Below are 16,347 nucleotides of genomic sequence, written 5' to 3'. Positions count from 1 at the left end.
ATGTAATTAGATTAAATGGCACATCGGATTATAAGAAAAAAATCTCATTTGAAAAGGGAATATTATTAAATATGAGTTGAATACATGGGCATTTTAGGTATAAGAATTCTAAGACCGCACAAAAAAAAAAAAAAACCTCTGTTGCAGTGTCCCCACATGCATCCCTCTTTCCCACTCGCTCTCATATAACTGTTTGTATTTAACACGTGTTTCCATAGCTCCTCAAAGCCGCTGTCTTTTTTTTTTTAGTTCTTCTCTTGAGTCTCAATTTCTTTTTGTCTCTTCTGAATTCTGCAGCGGAAATTCGATTTGGGTCCTCGGTGAAATTAGGGTAAGAGAATCCACCTTATTTTTCAGCCTCAATTCCTATTCTACGGTAGAGAAAATCTTTCTGGCTGCGAGGAAAATAAATGCTGAAAAATTTATTAAAATTTTTAATTTTCCCTCTTCCTTTCGCTTCTGGGATTTTCGTGATCATCTTTTGAGGTGTGTATATATATATATGTGTGTGTGTGTCTCTGTCTTCTTCGCCTGTTTCGTTGTTTCTTCTGTTCTTTTTCGTTCATAGATGCGTGTATACAAACACCCACATATGTTTTGTGATCTCGATGATTTTCGAAGGGCATAGCTTCTGGGGTTCGAGTTCCTTGGTCAATCGTCATTTCCTTGGTCACTTCATTTTTGGGTAATGCCGTGATTTTTGGACTTGAATCAAGCGAAAGTTTTTGTTTTTGTTTTTTTATTTTGTTTTCCTGTTTGCTTGCTGAGAAAAGGAGCGAAATTTATGAGAATTGGGCGTCTTTCTGGTTGAGTTTTAATTTTCTGGGTTCTGTTTGGTAGCCAGGAAAATGTCGGAAAGGGCTGAGAAAAAGGGAAACCCCAGCTGGGGCGGTTCTCGTTTTCTTCTTGAAAATTTCCTCATTTTCTCGGCAAACAAACGGAAGAACGTAACATCAAACACTATTCATCACGTGTATCTCGCAGGGGAGATCACGAGAGCCGTTTCTTAAAAAGTTCAAAATTTTAGCCGTAATTTAGAACACTGTTTTATTCATAATGTTATATTCCCTCTGTTTCTCCAGATTCTGAATCATCCAAGAATTAAGGATGTCTGATTTTGCTTGATTTGACATTTCTCCCTGCTTTGCTTGAGATTGACTCTCGCTAAATCCAGAAAGCAAGGATCAGGCAGATCAAAATCAATCCTTAGCAATTTTTTTTTTGGTAAAAATCAATCCTTAGCAATTGCATACACCTACATCTACATATACAGACACACACACACACACTTGTATTGCAAGTTTTCTCTATCGAATCTTGAGTTTCTGGTGATTTGTCGGTTTTAAGCATATATATATATACACACATATATATACTGTGATAGAAGGTTTTTTCTCCTCTGATTCTCTGTTTTTTTTTTGTTTTGGTGCAGAAGATGGTTGGGTTTGGGAAGAAGCTCAAGGAAAGGTGTATTGAAGAATGGCAAGGGTAAATATTCCAATAATACGACATTCGATCTAATTTTCGCAAGTTAAAAAGTTCTGATTCAAGTTAAAGATTGTTCATCTTTCCCTTTTTGTAGATATTACATAAATTACAAATTGATGAAGAAGAAAGTGAAGCAATATACTCACCAAATCGATGTAGGATCATTAGATCGTCGCCATGTTCTTAAAGATTTCTCCAGGATGCTGGATAATCAGGTGTTGTTTCCTTTCATGTCTGAATTCATATACAATCAACTCTTTTTTTATATATATATATATATATATGTCTACATGATCATGGATGTATGTATCTGTTTCAGATCGAGAAAATCGTGCTTTTCATAATGGAACAGCAAGGACTGCTGGCGAGTAGGTTAGAGAAACTAAGGGAATGGCATGAATCTCTCCGAGATCAGCCCGACATATCTCAGATGACTGACCTTCGGGAGGCGTATAGAGCCGCCGGGCAAGATCTCCTCAAGCTCCTGTTCTTCGTTGAGATGAACGCTATCGGTATCCGTAAGATACTCAAGAAATTCGATAAGAGGTTCGGTTATAGATTCACGGATTACTACGTGAAGACTCGTGCTGATCATCCTTACTCTCAGTTGCAGCAAGTGTTCAAACATGTGGTAAGTTTAAGATTTTTATGTTGTAAAAATTTTCGCTTTTACCGTTTGATCATATCGGACTTTTCAGGGTCTCGAGGCAGTTGTCGGGGCCATATCCCGCAATCTTCACGAACTTCAAAACAATCAAGGCAGTTACTTGTCGATTTACGATCAGCCCGTTCTTCCTCTTCAGGTAATAAGATGATCGATCATCAGTCGGGCATGCAGATAAATGACACGATTATGGTTATGCAACCATCTTTTTCGATATATCTGGCCATTACCAGTAATTCTCGGCACGGATTTTTCCGCAGGACCCGGTGGTGGACTCGATTAAAGCGGCTGTAGACAGGCTAACACGATCGACGAACTTCCTTAAGTTCATGGGTCAACACGCTCTTATCATGCAAGAAGAAGAGCTACCGACTTCCCGAGACGAGGCGACGGATGATGAGGATGGGAGATACCATTTCATGTCTCTCCTACTGAACTTGGCCAACACTTTCCTCTATATGGTTAATACATATATCGTCGTCCCTACAGCCGATGACTATTCCATGAGCCTCGGAGCTGCAGCGACGGTTTGCGGTATCGTGATTGGCGCTATGGCAGTCGCTCAACTTTTCTCTTCGGTTTACTTCAGCGCCTGGTCCAATAAATCCTACTTCAAACCGCTCATTTTCAGCAGTATCGTCCTCTTTGTCGGGAACTTGTTATATGCTTTGGCTTACGACTTCAATTCAATTTCCGTTCTCTTGATTGGCCGTCTTTTTTGCGGGTAAATTCCTTTCCGACTTCTTCAAACTTGTTACATGTGGCCAGTTTGATCATCATTTCTACCGACATTTCAGGTTCGGATCAGCGAGAGCAGTTAACAGGAGATATATTAGCGACTGTGTGCCATTGAAAATCCGTATGCAGGCTTCTGCGGGTTTTGTCAGCGCAAGTGCTCTCGGGATGGCGTGTGGTCCGGCTCTTGCTGGTTTGCTTCAAACCAAATTCAAGATTTACAAGCTTACCTTCAACCAGGATACTTTGCCCGGTTGGGTCATGGCAGTGGCTTGGCTTATTTACTTGGTCTGGTTGGTCGTTTCGTTTCGAGAACCAGCCCGTGACGTCGAGGAGAATCATACTACCGAGGAGACTAATTCCGGTATGTCAATATATATCGTGTCGTTTGTATAGAAAAACGGAAATGTTCATGCACAGATCATGATACGATGATCAAGAATGATGAGTATGAAGGTGTAAATCTTGGTTAATCGGGACCCGTTCCCCTGTTTGGTTACCCGAAGTAAACTGTTGTTTCGGGGAAAGATCCCGAAGACGATACTTGTAGCTTCGATTATGATGTTTTAATCTTTGATCTATTCTTGAAAATGGCAGAAGCTGTTCAAAATGGAAATCTGGAGAAAGGTCTTAAACAGCCGCTTCTGATTACTGCCGAGGAAACCGAAAAGGATGAAGACGAGCTCGATGAAAGCGAAGAATCTCTACTACATTCCCGAAAACCTGCCAACTCCATTGCATCCGCTTATCGATTACTCACTCCTTCGGTTAAGGTAAGAATCCTCGAACTGGATGAATTTGAAGCTTTTTCCCGACTCGAATATAAGAAATGATGTTTCCTTTCGGTTTTGCTGTTTAATTTCTTTCAGGTTCAGCTATTGATTTACTTCATGCTTAAGTACGCCATGGAGATTCTTCTCGCAGAATCGAGTGTCGTCACCTCGTACTACTTCGGATGGTCGACGAGCTCCGTTGCAACCTTCCTGGCTTGTCTCGGCCTCACTGTTCTACCCGTTAACATAATCGTCGGAAGCTACATTAGCAACATGTTCGAAGACCGGTAAGATCCTCAAACCACCTCTCAATCTGTTTTTATCGTCGATGTTTCTCGAACTGATATATCTTTGTCCAGACAAATTCTGTTGGTATCCGAGATTGTGGTCTGCGTCGGGATACTTCTCAGCTTCCATGTAGTTGTTCCTTACTCGGTTCCGCAGTACGTTTGCTCGGGACTCGTCATGTTTGTCGCTGCAGAGGTTCTCGAAGGTAAAACCCTGACGCCCGAAAAAACTTCTAACCCGAAATCCTTCTCCGGGTGATGAAAAAGATCAACGATTCAAACTCTTTTCTGATATGTTTTCAGGCGTCAACTTATCGCTGCTGTCGCGGGTAATGTCGTCGAGGCTTTCCCGAGGGACGTATAACGGAGGATTGCTGTCGACGGAAGCAGGAACGATAGCTCGGGTGATCGCCGACGCGACGATCACTGCCGCAGGTTACTTAGGACAGGGTATGCTCTTGAACGCCACTCTTCTTCCGTCTCTAGTCATTTGTGTAGCTTCCATTGTTGCTACTTGCTTCACATATAACTCCCTGTATTAGCGCTTCTTTCTCACATTTCGCCCCATATAAATCAAAATTGTCAATTAGATCCTCCCAGGTCTCCTCTATCACCGTTGGATTTGACAGCGACCCTTTTTTGTATTCTCCTTTTACTCTGACCTCCTGGAAAAATTTTGGTTCCCTTGTGGCAATTTTCGATTAATATTTGCATTGAAGAGTATTTTTTTTTATATCTTATTGGATGTCATAGACTCGATATTTTGATCGACTATATATCGTTTTGAATCCAATCCCAACGATTGGAGATATCGAACGCACGGACCAGGAACGTATTCGTACGGCTCAGACATCGTTTCTGAAACCGCATCAATCATCACCTGTTCTCAGAAGATTTCAGAGTCAGAATCAGTTCCATTCTCTGCCTTGTCCTGCAAGTCAAAGAGCTCGAGATCTGAACTGCTGCGGTCCACGAGCCAAGAATCCGGATTTCGCTCCAGGACGAGGAGAAGAATAATGGGTTTTATGGATGTCATCTGATTCTAACGCCCGACCGTTATTCTCATGTGTTCCCTTTCTGAGGTTTTAGGACAGAGCAGTCCATCGGATTCTGCTTACTTGTTCCACAAGAAGTCCAGCTCTTCCGTTTTGACAGAGCCAGCGCTCATCACCAAGAACACGAATCTCACGGTCGAGAAAGCTGAACCAGAATCTACGGATCAAGAACAAAACAGAATCGGCGAACATGAAGCTCGGATCCTCTGTTTGATACAGAGGCTTGCAGAGAGGAACAAGATCAGGTTAGTGTGTGCAGATCCGCAGAACAGGAGAACCTGAGATAAAGGAGAGAAGACATAAACGAACAACGCTTTGGTTTTAATTTTATATTGTCTCAAATTATTTTAACATGTACATTGTTTTTTTGTTACACATTACATTATGTTATATATATTATCACAATAATTCCATTACTCTTAAAACATATTTTAGTATCTTAATTGTGTCGTTGTCAAATATCCAACAAGAGAATTACGATATGTGAATAAAAAGTTAATGGTAATACTTTATGATATTACGTTTAATTTAATTATATTTCTATATTATTTCAAATACTATATAACAAATAAATTCTATTACACTAAGTTCGATATTTTCGTAAAATAATAATGCTAAAAAATATATTTTTAAATCTTATGTTAAAAAATAGTTTTGGTTTTGGATGCCAAAAGTATTTTTTGTAGAAATGTTTTTTTTTTAAATGAATAAATGAATAGACAGAGATCTTAGAACAAGACCCCTTTAAGTTTTCGATTAGCGGGAACTGAACAATCCTTGGGAAATTCGAAAATGGCGTCCAGAGATGAGGTTCGTCTTCTCTCTCTCGTTGAATCCTCCGGCGACACCGACGCCGGAAAAGTCTTCTCCTTGTTCTCCGAGCACCTCCAATCGTTCTCAGATCTCTCAACCCCTCGTAAGCAAGACAGAACCCTAGCCGTACGATCCCTTGCCAAGCAATTTCTTCCTTTTCTCAACAAATCCTTATCTCTCTTACCCAAGCGCCTCTCCGTCGCGAATCCCGACCGGGAATCTCGTGAATCCGCTGACGATTTGTTCCGAACTTACGAGCTCTGTTTGGATTGCTTGGAATTGGTCTCCACCCAGTTGGCTTGCAAGCCTCACACCGTGCAACTGCAGAGGCTCAGGATGATTTACTGTTTAGAAACTTGGGGTTTGTACGAAATTGCGTATGCCCATGGGTTTAGGGTTTTAGCGAATCTTGGGGGATCAAATTCCAGCTCCAGGAAGCGCCGGTGCTTGCCGGAGGCGAAGGCTGAGCACGGAGGGACGGAGCTTGCGATGGTCGTGGTGGAGGTTGTTGCGGCGATCTTCAAGTGTGTAGCGATGGGTCAGGAAGTGGACAGTGACCGGTACAGGACAGTCCTGCTGCTGCTCGAGGAGGTCAAACCCTGGTTCAGGTCAGTATGAGATGAACTTTGTCCTGCGAATTCAGATTCATTTTCGAGTCCAATTCAGAAAATAATTTGACTTTTGAGATCATCTCCTTTAACTCTGTGCAATCTGGTTATTTGGTACCTTGCAGGATTTTAGATGCCAACGCGTATGAGAAGTTGCACAGAGTGCTCGCCACAAATCTGGGTAGATGCACCATTTCATTATTTAGAGAAGTAGAGCGTTTTGATGAAAATTTAGTGCATTCTTTCTGTGGCTTATCCATAAAGGAGTATTTTAAATCGCCTTTGTTAAAGGATCGAGCTTACAAGGTGATCTTTGCCCTTACTTTCCCCCCTCTTTGTACTGCTTTTATTGTATCTACTGTATTCTAACTAATGTTATAACCCGATTCTTATGTCTAGTTTTCCCGCGAAGTTCTGTCTTTTCTGTTCGCAGTGAAGGAGAGGAAAATGTCACTTACAGTTGACATTTCAGTGTCTTTGTTGCGATCTGTAGCTTGTGAATTTCAGGTATGTGCTAAAGCTTACATTCAGGTTGCTATCCTCTATACATCTATTAACTATTTGGGAACAATTTTTCTCACAACTCACACTCGCTGGATATTGTGCCTCTTTGTTCCATGCCTTTTCTTGTGGCATAGCCTGCCCTTTGCTTTACATTTGGATTTGGTGACCTTTGTTAGCTGGTTGCTGCTATGGTGAAACTCATTTGCTGTACGCTTGTAATGCTTCACTATATTGTTTCTTTTCCAGGTTGAAACTGATGAAAGTTGGGTTGAGCTTGTTGATCTAATCTCATATTGTGCTCATAAGTTCCAAGGAGCAGAATACTTGTGGCGTGCCAGAGTTTCAAAACACTTGAACGAGATAGCGTCTGTTTTCTCTGAGGTATCTTCACTCTTGGGCGTGTAAACCTATCTCACACGGTTAATCGAGAAGTACACTGGAGTAGTAAATTTATATTTTTAGCATTTGGCAGGCTATACCACACCTTAATATGATTGTAAGACTTTATTCAGCCGGGCTGTCCATTGGTATTTCTGATTTCAAGCTCAGAGAAGGTGATGTTAAAGAAACAACAGATGATTGGCAGATTCGAGCTCTGCTTGATGATGAGGATAGGTGGCAGAACTTAGTTTCTCTACTGGGCTTGATAGAGAGTTGCAATAGTAAAACAAATGTTACCTGCACAAACAATAGCAAGAAGACTTACGAGCTACCTTACGTAGACGCCTTGAAGTTCTTGTGCCTACCACTTGCAGATTTGATAAATTCAATGAAAAGGAAGATAGTATTGGAAACAGAATTCGCCTGTCCGTCTGCCCATCTATCTGTTTTACAGGAAGTTTTTCTTCATTGTTGCGATGGTTGTCTTTTCCTTCAGAGGTATGGTATCATTTTTCTGTTTCTTGTGCTGTCTCCTGCAGGTCTGCTGGGGTCCATCTTACTGTGCGAAAATAACTTATCAGTTTTTGGACTGTCTATAGCCGGCATGTGTAAAAACAATAGTTTCGTAAGATTACCAGTTAAAAGGCTACTTCATTCATTTTCCTTAGGCTAATATGCGAGTGGCTGCAACACCATGAAAAGTAGGGAGCTATTGTTTCTATGCAGTTAGTATTGTATTAAAAATAAGGAACAATATATATTTCTTTGGTTGAATATTGTCTTGGCAGTTTAATGTGTTTTTCACATTTCTTCAACCTACTGTTAGGAGTATGTCTGACAAGGGAGGCAGAGATAATGAACATAACAAGACTATGCTAAATGTGGCTATGGCTGCATTCATCCTGTCACTGAGAACTCAGCTTAAAGTGAAGGTTTAAAATGCTTTCTTGCAAATCAGAATAAAAATTTCTGTTCAAGTTCCACATTTCATGAAAATGCCATTGCGGACCTAAGTGACTTGTTTCCCTTTTCAGATCAGTGCCTGTCTAGTTGAGGATGTAATATCCAGTCCATGGATTCGACCTCAGGAACTCAAGTATCTTTTTGTTTCACTTTACAATATTGGTGTAGTGTTATACAGAAATAAGCAACTAAAAAAGGTGAGTACATATGTGCTATAAATGGTTTTCAGCAATTTAGGCTTCCTGTAGATTTGCAATGCAAACCTGTTTGATGCCTACAGAAAAATTTGTTCTTGAGTTATCCATGTTGATGTTATGCACACGTATGCACTGTTTTCCATTCAATTTGTACCTTGCCTCTGTTCATGGTAAGTGTTCTATTTTGCAGGCTTGCAAGGTGCTCAAATTGTGTTTTAGAGCATCTTGGACTTGTGTCCAAAAATTTTGTCAGATGTTTGTAAATCAATCTAATTCATCTGAGGATTGCCAGACAGAAGAAGCCATTATTGATTTTGTCGGTGAAGCATGTAACAGATATGCACTCTATCTCGATATCCTCCAGCAATGCAGCAGACATAAATTAAAAAAGAAAATTGTGTTACTTCTAGAAAATTGGTCTGCAGCTGGAGACCTGATCACAGAGTTGCCAGGCCCTATGGCAGTAGTGAGGCATTGGGTCAAGGTAACTCTATTTGAAGAAATATAAGCTTTAGGACTACTTATTGACTTAACAGTATCTGATTGTATCTTTTTATTAGATGGAATGTAGACGTCATGAAAATCTGGATCCGGCTAAGTCTTGCACAACTCTGTACTCTTTGCTGTCATCTTCACAGAAATTTTCAAGGAGGACTATGGGAAAAATCCTAGAGCAGGTTGAGTCCTAACAACATTACAGTCATTGTTTGGATGGATATAGTGTTTGTCCTAGTTAAATTTGTCACATGTAGCTGGTACATATATGTGGATTTTGGTGCTTGAGATACCATTGTGTTGTTTATTTATTAATTCCTCTGTTGTATAAATTTTTGTAGGAGCTTTTTGTTTACGAGGAGCTGTTCCCTTCATCCTCAAATCGTGGTCTGCAGATGCAAATGGAAACAGCAGATATTCTTTTGAAAGATGTTTATGTCACTGTAGATATGCACATAGAAAGAGCACGGATTTTAATATGGAAAGCAAGAATGAATAGAACCTCTGGAACTGAACGCTTAAGGGACTGCATTCAATGTTTGTCCGAGGCAATATCTATATTGGTACATGTCACTACCTTGTTACATTGATAGCTTGCCCGTATTCCTAGCATTTTTGTGACCAACTTCTGGTACTCGTTGTGACAGGGTGATGTATATTCCGAGCCAACTAACCGTGGTTCTACATCTTGCCACCAATTACCTGTTGCATATTGTTTAAGAGCATTATGTATCCAGGAAACTGAACCAAACTCAAAGGTGTTGATGCATAAACCGCTAGTTTCTACAGTAATTTGAGTTACAGTTCATTGCATTTATATTTAGTCTATCTTTTAGTGTCCATGCCTAAGTTTATCTTCTCATTTAACTTATTTTCCTTAATTGTCCTTGCCAGCAAGTCTTCCAAGATATTAGCGCTTCACTGAGTCTCTGGCTAAGTATTCCCAACCCCGTTGATAGAGACAACAGCATGCTACCGGAAAACATGATTCCCCTACTGTATAATATAATCGATTTGATGTCAATGAAGGTACCTGTTGTAGTATTATCTGGTTGGAAGTTCAGTTTATGGTGTTTGTGTCACTTTTCTCCGGTCTTGAGATACTTCTTTTCATCTGTGTTCAGGGTTGCAGTGAGCTCCATCATCAACTATATCAGCTGATCTTTAAATTATTTAAATGGAAGAATGTCAAAATGGAGGTCTGTCTAGCAATGCTATGGGAGTTTAGAAGGCTCAACCATGCATTATGTCCTTCTACGATAAGTGATGCCTTCATCCTGAGCATATCAGAGTACTGTGGGGAAAATTCTTTGTCTGTTGAGTTCTGGATGGATTGCCTGAAAGAATCCAAAGCAAAATCAATCGGGTTCTTGCAGAACTTCCACTTTTTACATTATGATTTCTTCAATATCTCCAACAAGTATGCACGAAGAACCTTTCAACCGGACATTACAATAGATGATATAAAAAACACCGCTTCGGAGCTCCTTTCAAGTGTAAGGAAACTGATTTCTGTTCATTTTCCTTCTATAACATTTTTTATCAAGGGCAATAGGTGATGTATATTTTTGCTTGCTAATGGTATCAGGTTCCACCTCCTAGTCATCCGGCTTTTGCAGCTGCATATCTATATTATTATCTCTGTGAAAGGCTCATTATGCACGGAAAGTTTTCTGAGGTAAATCAGGATACACGTTTTGAATCTATTTACTGAAAAGTATACTTGTGAAATACTCCCAATTGTGTTGGTTAGAGTTTGCAGTGGTTTCTGAAATTGGGTTCTTAATACCCAAATACATGAAGATTTCTTGTAATTTGAATTGGTCCCAGTTTTAGCTTTTCTTTTGATGTAAATACTTCTAATGGTTTTCCTTCCTCACAGGCTCTTTCATATGCAAAAGAAGCCCATAGGATACGGACTCTTAGTTTTCAAGAGACGTTTAAGTATACAGCTGAGAAGCAGTCTGAAAAGCATAACAACGCGGGAAGAACAACCGAGATAAGGGTTTACGGGATAAAAAGTTTAGAGGTGGTGAAATCGATAGCAACTGATTTCTGGCCATGTGGAAATTTTCTTTGGGATATCAATAGAAGCTACTTAAGTCCGTGGAATGTGCTCCAGTGTTATCTGGAAAGCACTCTTCAGGTCCTGTTTCTGTTCAAGGTTTCTACTCTATCTGAGTTACACCGACTTTCTTTTTATTTATATCTTGGCATGTAGCAGGTTGGAGTTGTTAATGAGCTAATTGGGAACGGAGCAGAAGCAGAAACACTTCTATCGTGGGGCAAAGCCATTTCATGCTCACAGAGTTTATCGCCATTTGTAGTGGCATTTTCTTCTGCCTTAGGTACGTATAGACTTTTTTTTCTGCAGTTTGTTTTTTCTTGTGGTTTCCCTTATAGAAAGCTACTTCACAGCTGTTGTGTCACTGATCTTTAATAGGAAATCTCTACCACAAAAAGCTAAGTTTGGATTTAGCTGCAAAGGAACTCCAAAGTGCAAAAGAGTTGCTACTCAATAATCAGAGAGATTTTTCTTGCCTCAAGTGCAGATTGATGTTAGAAGCTAAATTGGATCAGCAACTTGGAGACTTAACTCAAAGACAGTTTGACAGTGCAGCTAGTCTCTCTCAGATAGACAGATTATCCCATGCTGAAAGTCTGTTTAGCTCGGCCTTAAGCAAAATCAGTTGCTCAGCATGGAAAAGTAGCAGTAGTCGTCATGCAGAAGCAAATTTTGATGAAGGAGAGAATGGGAATAACGTCGAGAAAAATGTAGGATATCAGTCAAACAAAATGGGACCCAGTATAAAGAAGGCGCTAACAGCTAACAGAGACACCAGGAGGGGTCGAAGAGCTAAAAATTCTGAAACTTGCTTGTCAAAGGACAATAATTTGATATCTAAGCCTAGTTCAAGGATCACCCGTTCAATGCGCCAGTCTCTGAAAGAACAATGTCAAAGCTGTTCTGCTAGTATGGATGCAGATGTTTCAAAAAAATCTAGTTTTAGTGTTGAATCTGTTTTGCCAAATGGTGTTGATGAAAGGGAGTCGATCTTGGATGCAAAAAGTACAACCCTTGGCATTTGCATTTGCAATAATGGAAAATGTCTGCTGTGTTGCTCTGAAGAAGTAATGGAGTTTGGCTCGCTGAATTGGTTAACACGTTTGGAATGGGAATTCTGTTATAGGAGGATTGTGTCTACCACATTAGTTAGCCTTGGTAAGTTCTAGTTCCTTTTGATATTTTTTTCTACAAGCATAACTGCATGCATGCAGATGATACCTGCAGATAGTTTTTGTTCTGTTGACAAAATCAGCAGACATTATATGTTAGAAGAGAACATGGATCCAGTAACAGTTCAAATGTCCATACATTATTGACAGACTTTAAGAATGTGCTAGTTTTTGGCCATACAAACTGCATTCTGTTTTCCTTCTCCTTTCATAATTGACTGTCATAAAGTGTTGTTCCTCAGCCGCATTTTTCTTGGTGACCAGCAATAAACATGCATTTTTTTTCTTCAACTTTTTCACTTGACAAACACAATTCAGTTACGAAATTCTGACTGGAAAATCTGTGTTTGTTCTGATAACTTCAATTTTTTTTTGTTCAGGAAAATGCTTGGCAGACTCTGGAAAAGTTCATCAAGCACATGAAGCACTACTGCAGAGCATCTTCGTTCTGTTTAACAGCAACCACTCTACCCTCAGTCCGCCTTCTATAGGTCAATTGCTAGATTTTATAGGGAAGGAACTTACATTAGATGTATTTGCTGTTGAGCGTGCATCAATACTATACAACACGTGCTGGTTGAGTCTACAGAATTATCACTTACGGGCGAGCGGGTATGTAAGAGCTTGTGCATATTGTTCATATGACACTTAGATCTGTTTTTGCTAGGCTGGGACTTCCGTCCTTCCCAAGCAAAACTGCTGCCATGAGGAAACTATTATCCTAAATTGATCAAATATCTTATCAGAATTGTGTACTTAATATGGTTCTTTGCTTTCTGACTGTTATTTCCAACAGGTCTACCTGCTGTGAACTTTCTCATATTCCATTTCCAAACTTGGTGGTGTTGCTAAAGTTGGCTTTTGTACTCAGCAGAGAGGTTCCAATACTTTTTCAAAAGGTAAATGTTTGGCTGTATTCATCGATAACCTGATGTTGCCAGTCGTGCTGTGATCTTGATTCTGCAGTGTATTGACTTTATTTGATTCATAACAGGTTTCAAGTTTGCTTGCTGCTTTATATCTGCTAGCTGCTTCAAGTGCCGAGTTCTCACTCCAATGTACGGATGAGCTATCTGCAAGTCATTGGGTTTCATATTTTCATCAAGCCTCACTTGGTACACATATCAGTTTCCAGTTCTTTTCAAATGTGAGCAGAGGACACATGCAGAGATGCCAATCAGATAAAGAGGTCAATAATTTCTAATTTGGCTTGTCTGTCGACTTTTTCGATTGGGGGTGGCGGATAACTACTCCTGTAACCTCTGTATTTATTGGTGATTTTTGCCACACCTAAATGCTTATTTCCTTTCTTTTTCATTAAGAAGATGCATGTACTGTTTTCATGTGTTACTGCTTTTCAGTTCATACAGGCTACTGGCTCATGTTCTGTGGCTGCTGCTGAACTGGACTTACCCAGGTCCGAGTTGAGATAGATAACAGAAGCAAACTAACATGCCACAAAAGTTCCCGTTTACTAACTCTATTCTTTTACTCGACATTGTAGGCTTGCTCCTGATCGTTCTCAAGATCTTCTGCAGTTTGTAAAGAACTTCTTCAATAATCTTTCAAGCCCCGCAATCATCTGCATTAGTTTGCTTGGAGGTGCTTTAAGTGGATTGTTACGGGAGCTTATGCAAATTTCTTCACCTGTTTGTGCATGGCTGCTCTTGTCGCGATTAAATTCAAAGAGTCAACCAGTAGCTGTACTTCTGCCAGTGGTTTCAGTTCTAGAAGGTAAATTTCTACCTGCAGACCCATTTATCAACTTGATTTTCTTTTTGTCAACACATATAGAACATGATCTCAGTTAGGTTATGTTTCGCTAGACATCTCAGATGACAACACAAATCCTCGCTCTAATGAAGAAATTGGATTGAAGGATTTGAAAAAGCAATGGCTCTGCCCATGGGGTTCCACTGTGGTTGATGACGTAGCGCCAGCATTCAAATCAATATTGGAGGAGAATTACTTTTCTTCTTCTCAGTTTCCGGCAGAAGACACAAAAGAGAATAGATGTTTATGGTGGAAAAAGAGAAAGAAACTAGATAATCGTCTTGGTAAATTCCTTAGGTATGATGCTTTTCTATACCAGATGTACATGTTGAGCAATTTAGCAACAAATGAGTTTGCTTCCTGGTTTATTATATTTTTGAAATATTTCAGCTTTTTCTTCATGCTTTAATGTGTTTATTCGTGAGGAAATTTAAGAATTGACTCAATACAGTGAGGACTGTTTTTTAGTCCAGCTTTGTAGATCCACACTGGTGGAAAAGTCTGCAATTTTTGTTGACAATATCACTTCACCTTCTTTTGTTCTAGGAATCTAGAAGATTCTTGGCTCGGTCCTTGGAGGCACATGCTTCTGGGAGAATTGTCTAACTGCAAATTGCCAGACATTATGCAGAAAAAACTGCTGAATGATCTCAGGTCCAAATGCAAAATGGAAGTAAATGAGATGCTTCTTAAGGTTATTCTTGGAGGTGGGACAGAAGACTTTAAAGGAGAAGCATGCATTGCTCAGCTTTGCTTAAAAAATGGTTGCTATGTAGGTCGAGGGGACTATTTTGATGAAGAAGATAGCTGTACAACCCCTACATCTGCATCTAATGTTTCTGAAAGCAGGCATGGATTGGCCTTACAACTGATACATGAAGCAGCAACCAAACTTGAGCTGCATGATGAGGGTCAAGAACAAAGAGAACCGATTATTCTTGTATTGGATCCTGAGGTTCAGGTCAGTTGATTACATCCGTCTCACGTCCTGCACATGTATTATCAGGAAAAAAAACTTTGTTTCGGTTATTTGTGTGGTATGGTGCACCCATGACAGCATGACATAAACCTGACCTGCTAATTGCTAATACTGACTGCATTAATTATTTATTTCTGTTCTCGATTAGTCTCTTAGGTTTGATGCGTAGTGAAATTAAGATAAGCTTAAGGCTTTGGTTGATGATTTATCGTTCTGGGTAGTGCGTAGACTTATGTATCTATCAGGCTTCGAGTTCCAATATTTAAATTGTCTTATGTTAACTTAGTCTCGGTGTTGAGACTGGCCATATGTTTTGGACTGACTGACTGACTGACTCGTTAACATTTGGGTAGATGCTTCCTTGGGAGAACATTCCAGTATTAAGAAGACAGGAGGTATACCGAATGCCTTGTGTGGGCAGCATATCTGCAGTGCAAAAGAAACGCTGTCTCCAAGGAGAGTCGATGACATGTCATCTTGCTCCCATCCCTCTCATTGATCCGCTCGATGCATTTTATTTGTTAAATCCTGGTGGTGACCTCAGCGATACACAAGTCGAGTTTGAGAGCTGGTTCAAAGATCAAAACTTGGAGGTAAAGCTTAGAAACCCTGTTTTGTTTTATATTTTTTTAGTGTTAAACATCATGATCATCTATTGAACTACTGTTATTTCGTGTACTTTTCAGGGCAAAGCTGGATCCGTACCAACTGCTCAAGAGCTGACTGAAGCTCTGAAAAACCATGACCTCTTTTTATACTTTGGTCATGGAAGCGGTATGATGATTTCATCTCTACCAGTCCATATAAAATCGGGCTTTTTCTTTTCCATTTCTGAGTTTGATTTCTTAAAAACTGTTGATGTTTGATAATACCTGCAGGAGCACAGTATATTTCGAGGCATGAGATTGAGAATCTGGAAAACTGTGCAGCAACTTTCCTGATGGGATGCAGCAGCGGTTCATTGTGGCTGAAAGGCTGCTACATTCCACAAGGTATTCCACTGTCGTATCTACTAGCCAGTTCCCCGGCCATCGTGGCCAACCTATGGGACGTAACGGACAGAGACATAGACCGGTTTGGGAAGGCCATGTTGGAAGGATGGTTGAAAGAGAGGTCGAGTTGTTCAGAGAATTGCAGCAGCCACTGCTGCAACTCACTAGCCGATGAACTAGCAGCCATGGATATAAAAGGCAACACCAAGAAACCATTGATGAGGAAGAAGAAGCCATCTTCACGGAAGAAGGCAACAAGTTTCGACGGATCTCGGAATTCCATATGCGATCACAAGGGACGTACAATAGGTTCGTTCATGGCCGGAGCTAGAGAGGCATGCATGCTGCCATTTCTAATAGGAGCTGCTCCTGTTTGTTATGGTGTTCCTACTGGGATCCGCAG

At 40.2% G+C, this 16,347-nt stretch overlaps 2 protein-coding genes across 11 annotated transcripts in view; both read left to right on the top strand.

Annotated features, from left to right (window-relative positions):
- Positions 1-224: 224 nt before the first annotated feature.
- LOC104814238 (SPX domain-containing membrane protein At4g22990-like) lies at positions 225-4,654 on the top strand. Of its 7 annotated transcripts, XM_010542212.2 has the most exons (12): positions 229-331; positions 1,083-1,224; positions 1,433-1,488; positions 1,583-1,703; positions 1,808-2,119; positions 2,187-2,291; positions 2,413-2,876; positions 2,950-3,251; positions 3,485-3,660; positions 3,757-3,947; positions 4,020-4,153; positions 4,251-4,654. In XM_010542212.2, the coding sequence occupies exons 3-12, from the start codon at positions 1,436-1,438 to the stop codon at positions 4,487-4,489; spliced, it is 2,097 nt and encodes a 698-aa protein (XP_010540514.1). In that variant the 5' UTR covers positions 229-331; positions 1,083-1,224; positions 1,433-1,435; the 3' UTR covers positions 4,490-4,654. The 7 variants fall into 7 exon arrangements, with proteins under 7 accessions (XP_010540536.1, XP_010540506.1, XP_010540514.1 ...); XM_010542234.1 differs by lacking the exon at positions 1,083-1,224 and having other exon boundaries at positions 225-331; positions 3,488-3,660; XM_010542204.1 differs by lacking the exon at positions 1,083-1,224 and having other exon boundaries at positions 225-331.
- A 1,085-nt stretch (positions 4,655-5,739) lies between these two features.
- Positions 5,740-16,347, top strand: part of LOC104814230 (separase) — an 11,259-nt gene continuing 651 nt past the window's right edge. The window contains exons 1-27 of one of the 4 annotated variants that reach the window (XM_019203327.1): positions 5,740-6,423; positions 6,549-6,729; positions 6,823-6,930; positions 7,174-7,308; positions 7,400-7,806; positions 8,135-8,240; positions 8,343-8,468; positions 8,659-8,952; positions 9,029-9,145; positions 9,305-9,526; positions 9,611-9,721; positions 9,858-9,992; positions 10,088-10,459; positions 10,552-10,641; positions 10,846-11,109; positions 11,188-11,311; positions 11,407-12,186; positions 12,581-12,812; positions 12,997-13,099; positions 13,195-13,389; positions 13,571-13,617; positions 13,705-13,934; positions 14,027-14,270; positions 14,520-14,934; positions 15,306-15,545; positions 15,639-15,726; positions 15,831-16,342. In XM_019203327.1, coding sequence (XP_019058872.1) covers positions 5,795-6,423; positions 6,549-6,729; positions 6,823-6,930; positions 7,174-7,308; positions 7,400-7,806; positions 8,135-8,240; positions 8,343-8,468; positions 8,659-8,952; positions 9,029-9,145; positions 9,305-9,526; positions 9,611-9,721; positions 9,858-9,992; positions 10,088-10,459; positions 10,552-10,641; positions 10,846-11,109; positions 11,188-11,311; positions 11,407-12,186; positions 12,581-12,812; positions 12,997-13,099; positions 13,195-13,389; positions 13,571-13,617; positions 13,705-13,934; positions 14,027-14,270; positions 14,520-14,934; positions 15,306-15,545; positions 15,639-15,726; positions 15,831-16,342 — 6,507 coding nt within the window. In that variant the 5' untranslated portion in view covers positions 5,740-5,794. Of the gene's footprint in view, positions 6,424-6,548; positions 6,730-6,822; positions 6,931-7,173; positions 7,309-7,389; positions 7,807-8,134; positions 8,241-8,342; positions 8,469-8,658; positions 8,953-9,028; positions 9,146-9,304; positions 9,527-9,610; positions 9,722-9,857; positions 9,993-10,087; positions 10,460-10,551; positions 10,642-10,845; positions 11,110-11,187; positions 11,312-11,406; positions 12,187-12,580; positions 12,813-12,996; positions 13,100-13,194; positions 13,390-13,561; positions 13,618-13,704; positions 13,935-14,026; positions 14,271-14,519; positions 14,935-15,305; positions 15,546-15,638; positions 15,727-15,830 lie in introns of those variants that run through there. The other 3 variants (XM_010542177.1, XM_010542168.1, XM_019203329.1) reach the window with 3 other exon arrangements.

This window comes from Tarenaya hassleriana, unplaced genomic scaffold (assembly GCF_000463585.1).
Source record: "Tarenaya hassleriana unplaced genomic scaffold, ASM46358v1 Cleome1, whole genome shotgun sequence".
NCBI classification, from domain to species: Eukaryota; Viridiplantae; Streptophyta; class Magnoliopsida; order Brassicales; family Cleomaceae; genus Tarenaya; species Tarenaya hassleriana.
The sequence above is the reverse complement of the archived record's forward strand: the minus strand, read 5'-3'. Positions and strand labels throughout refer to the sequence as shown.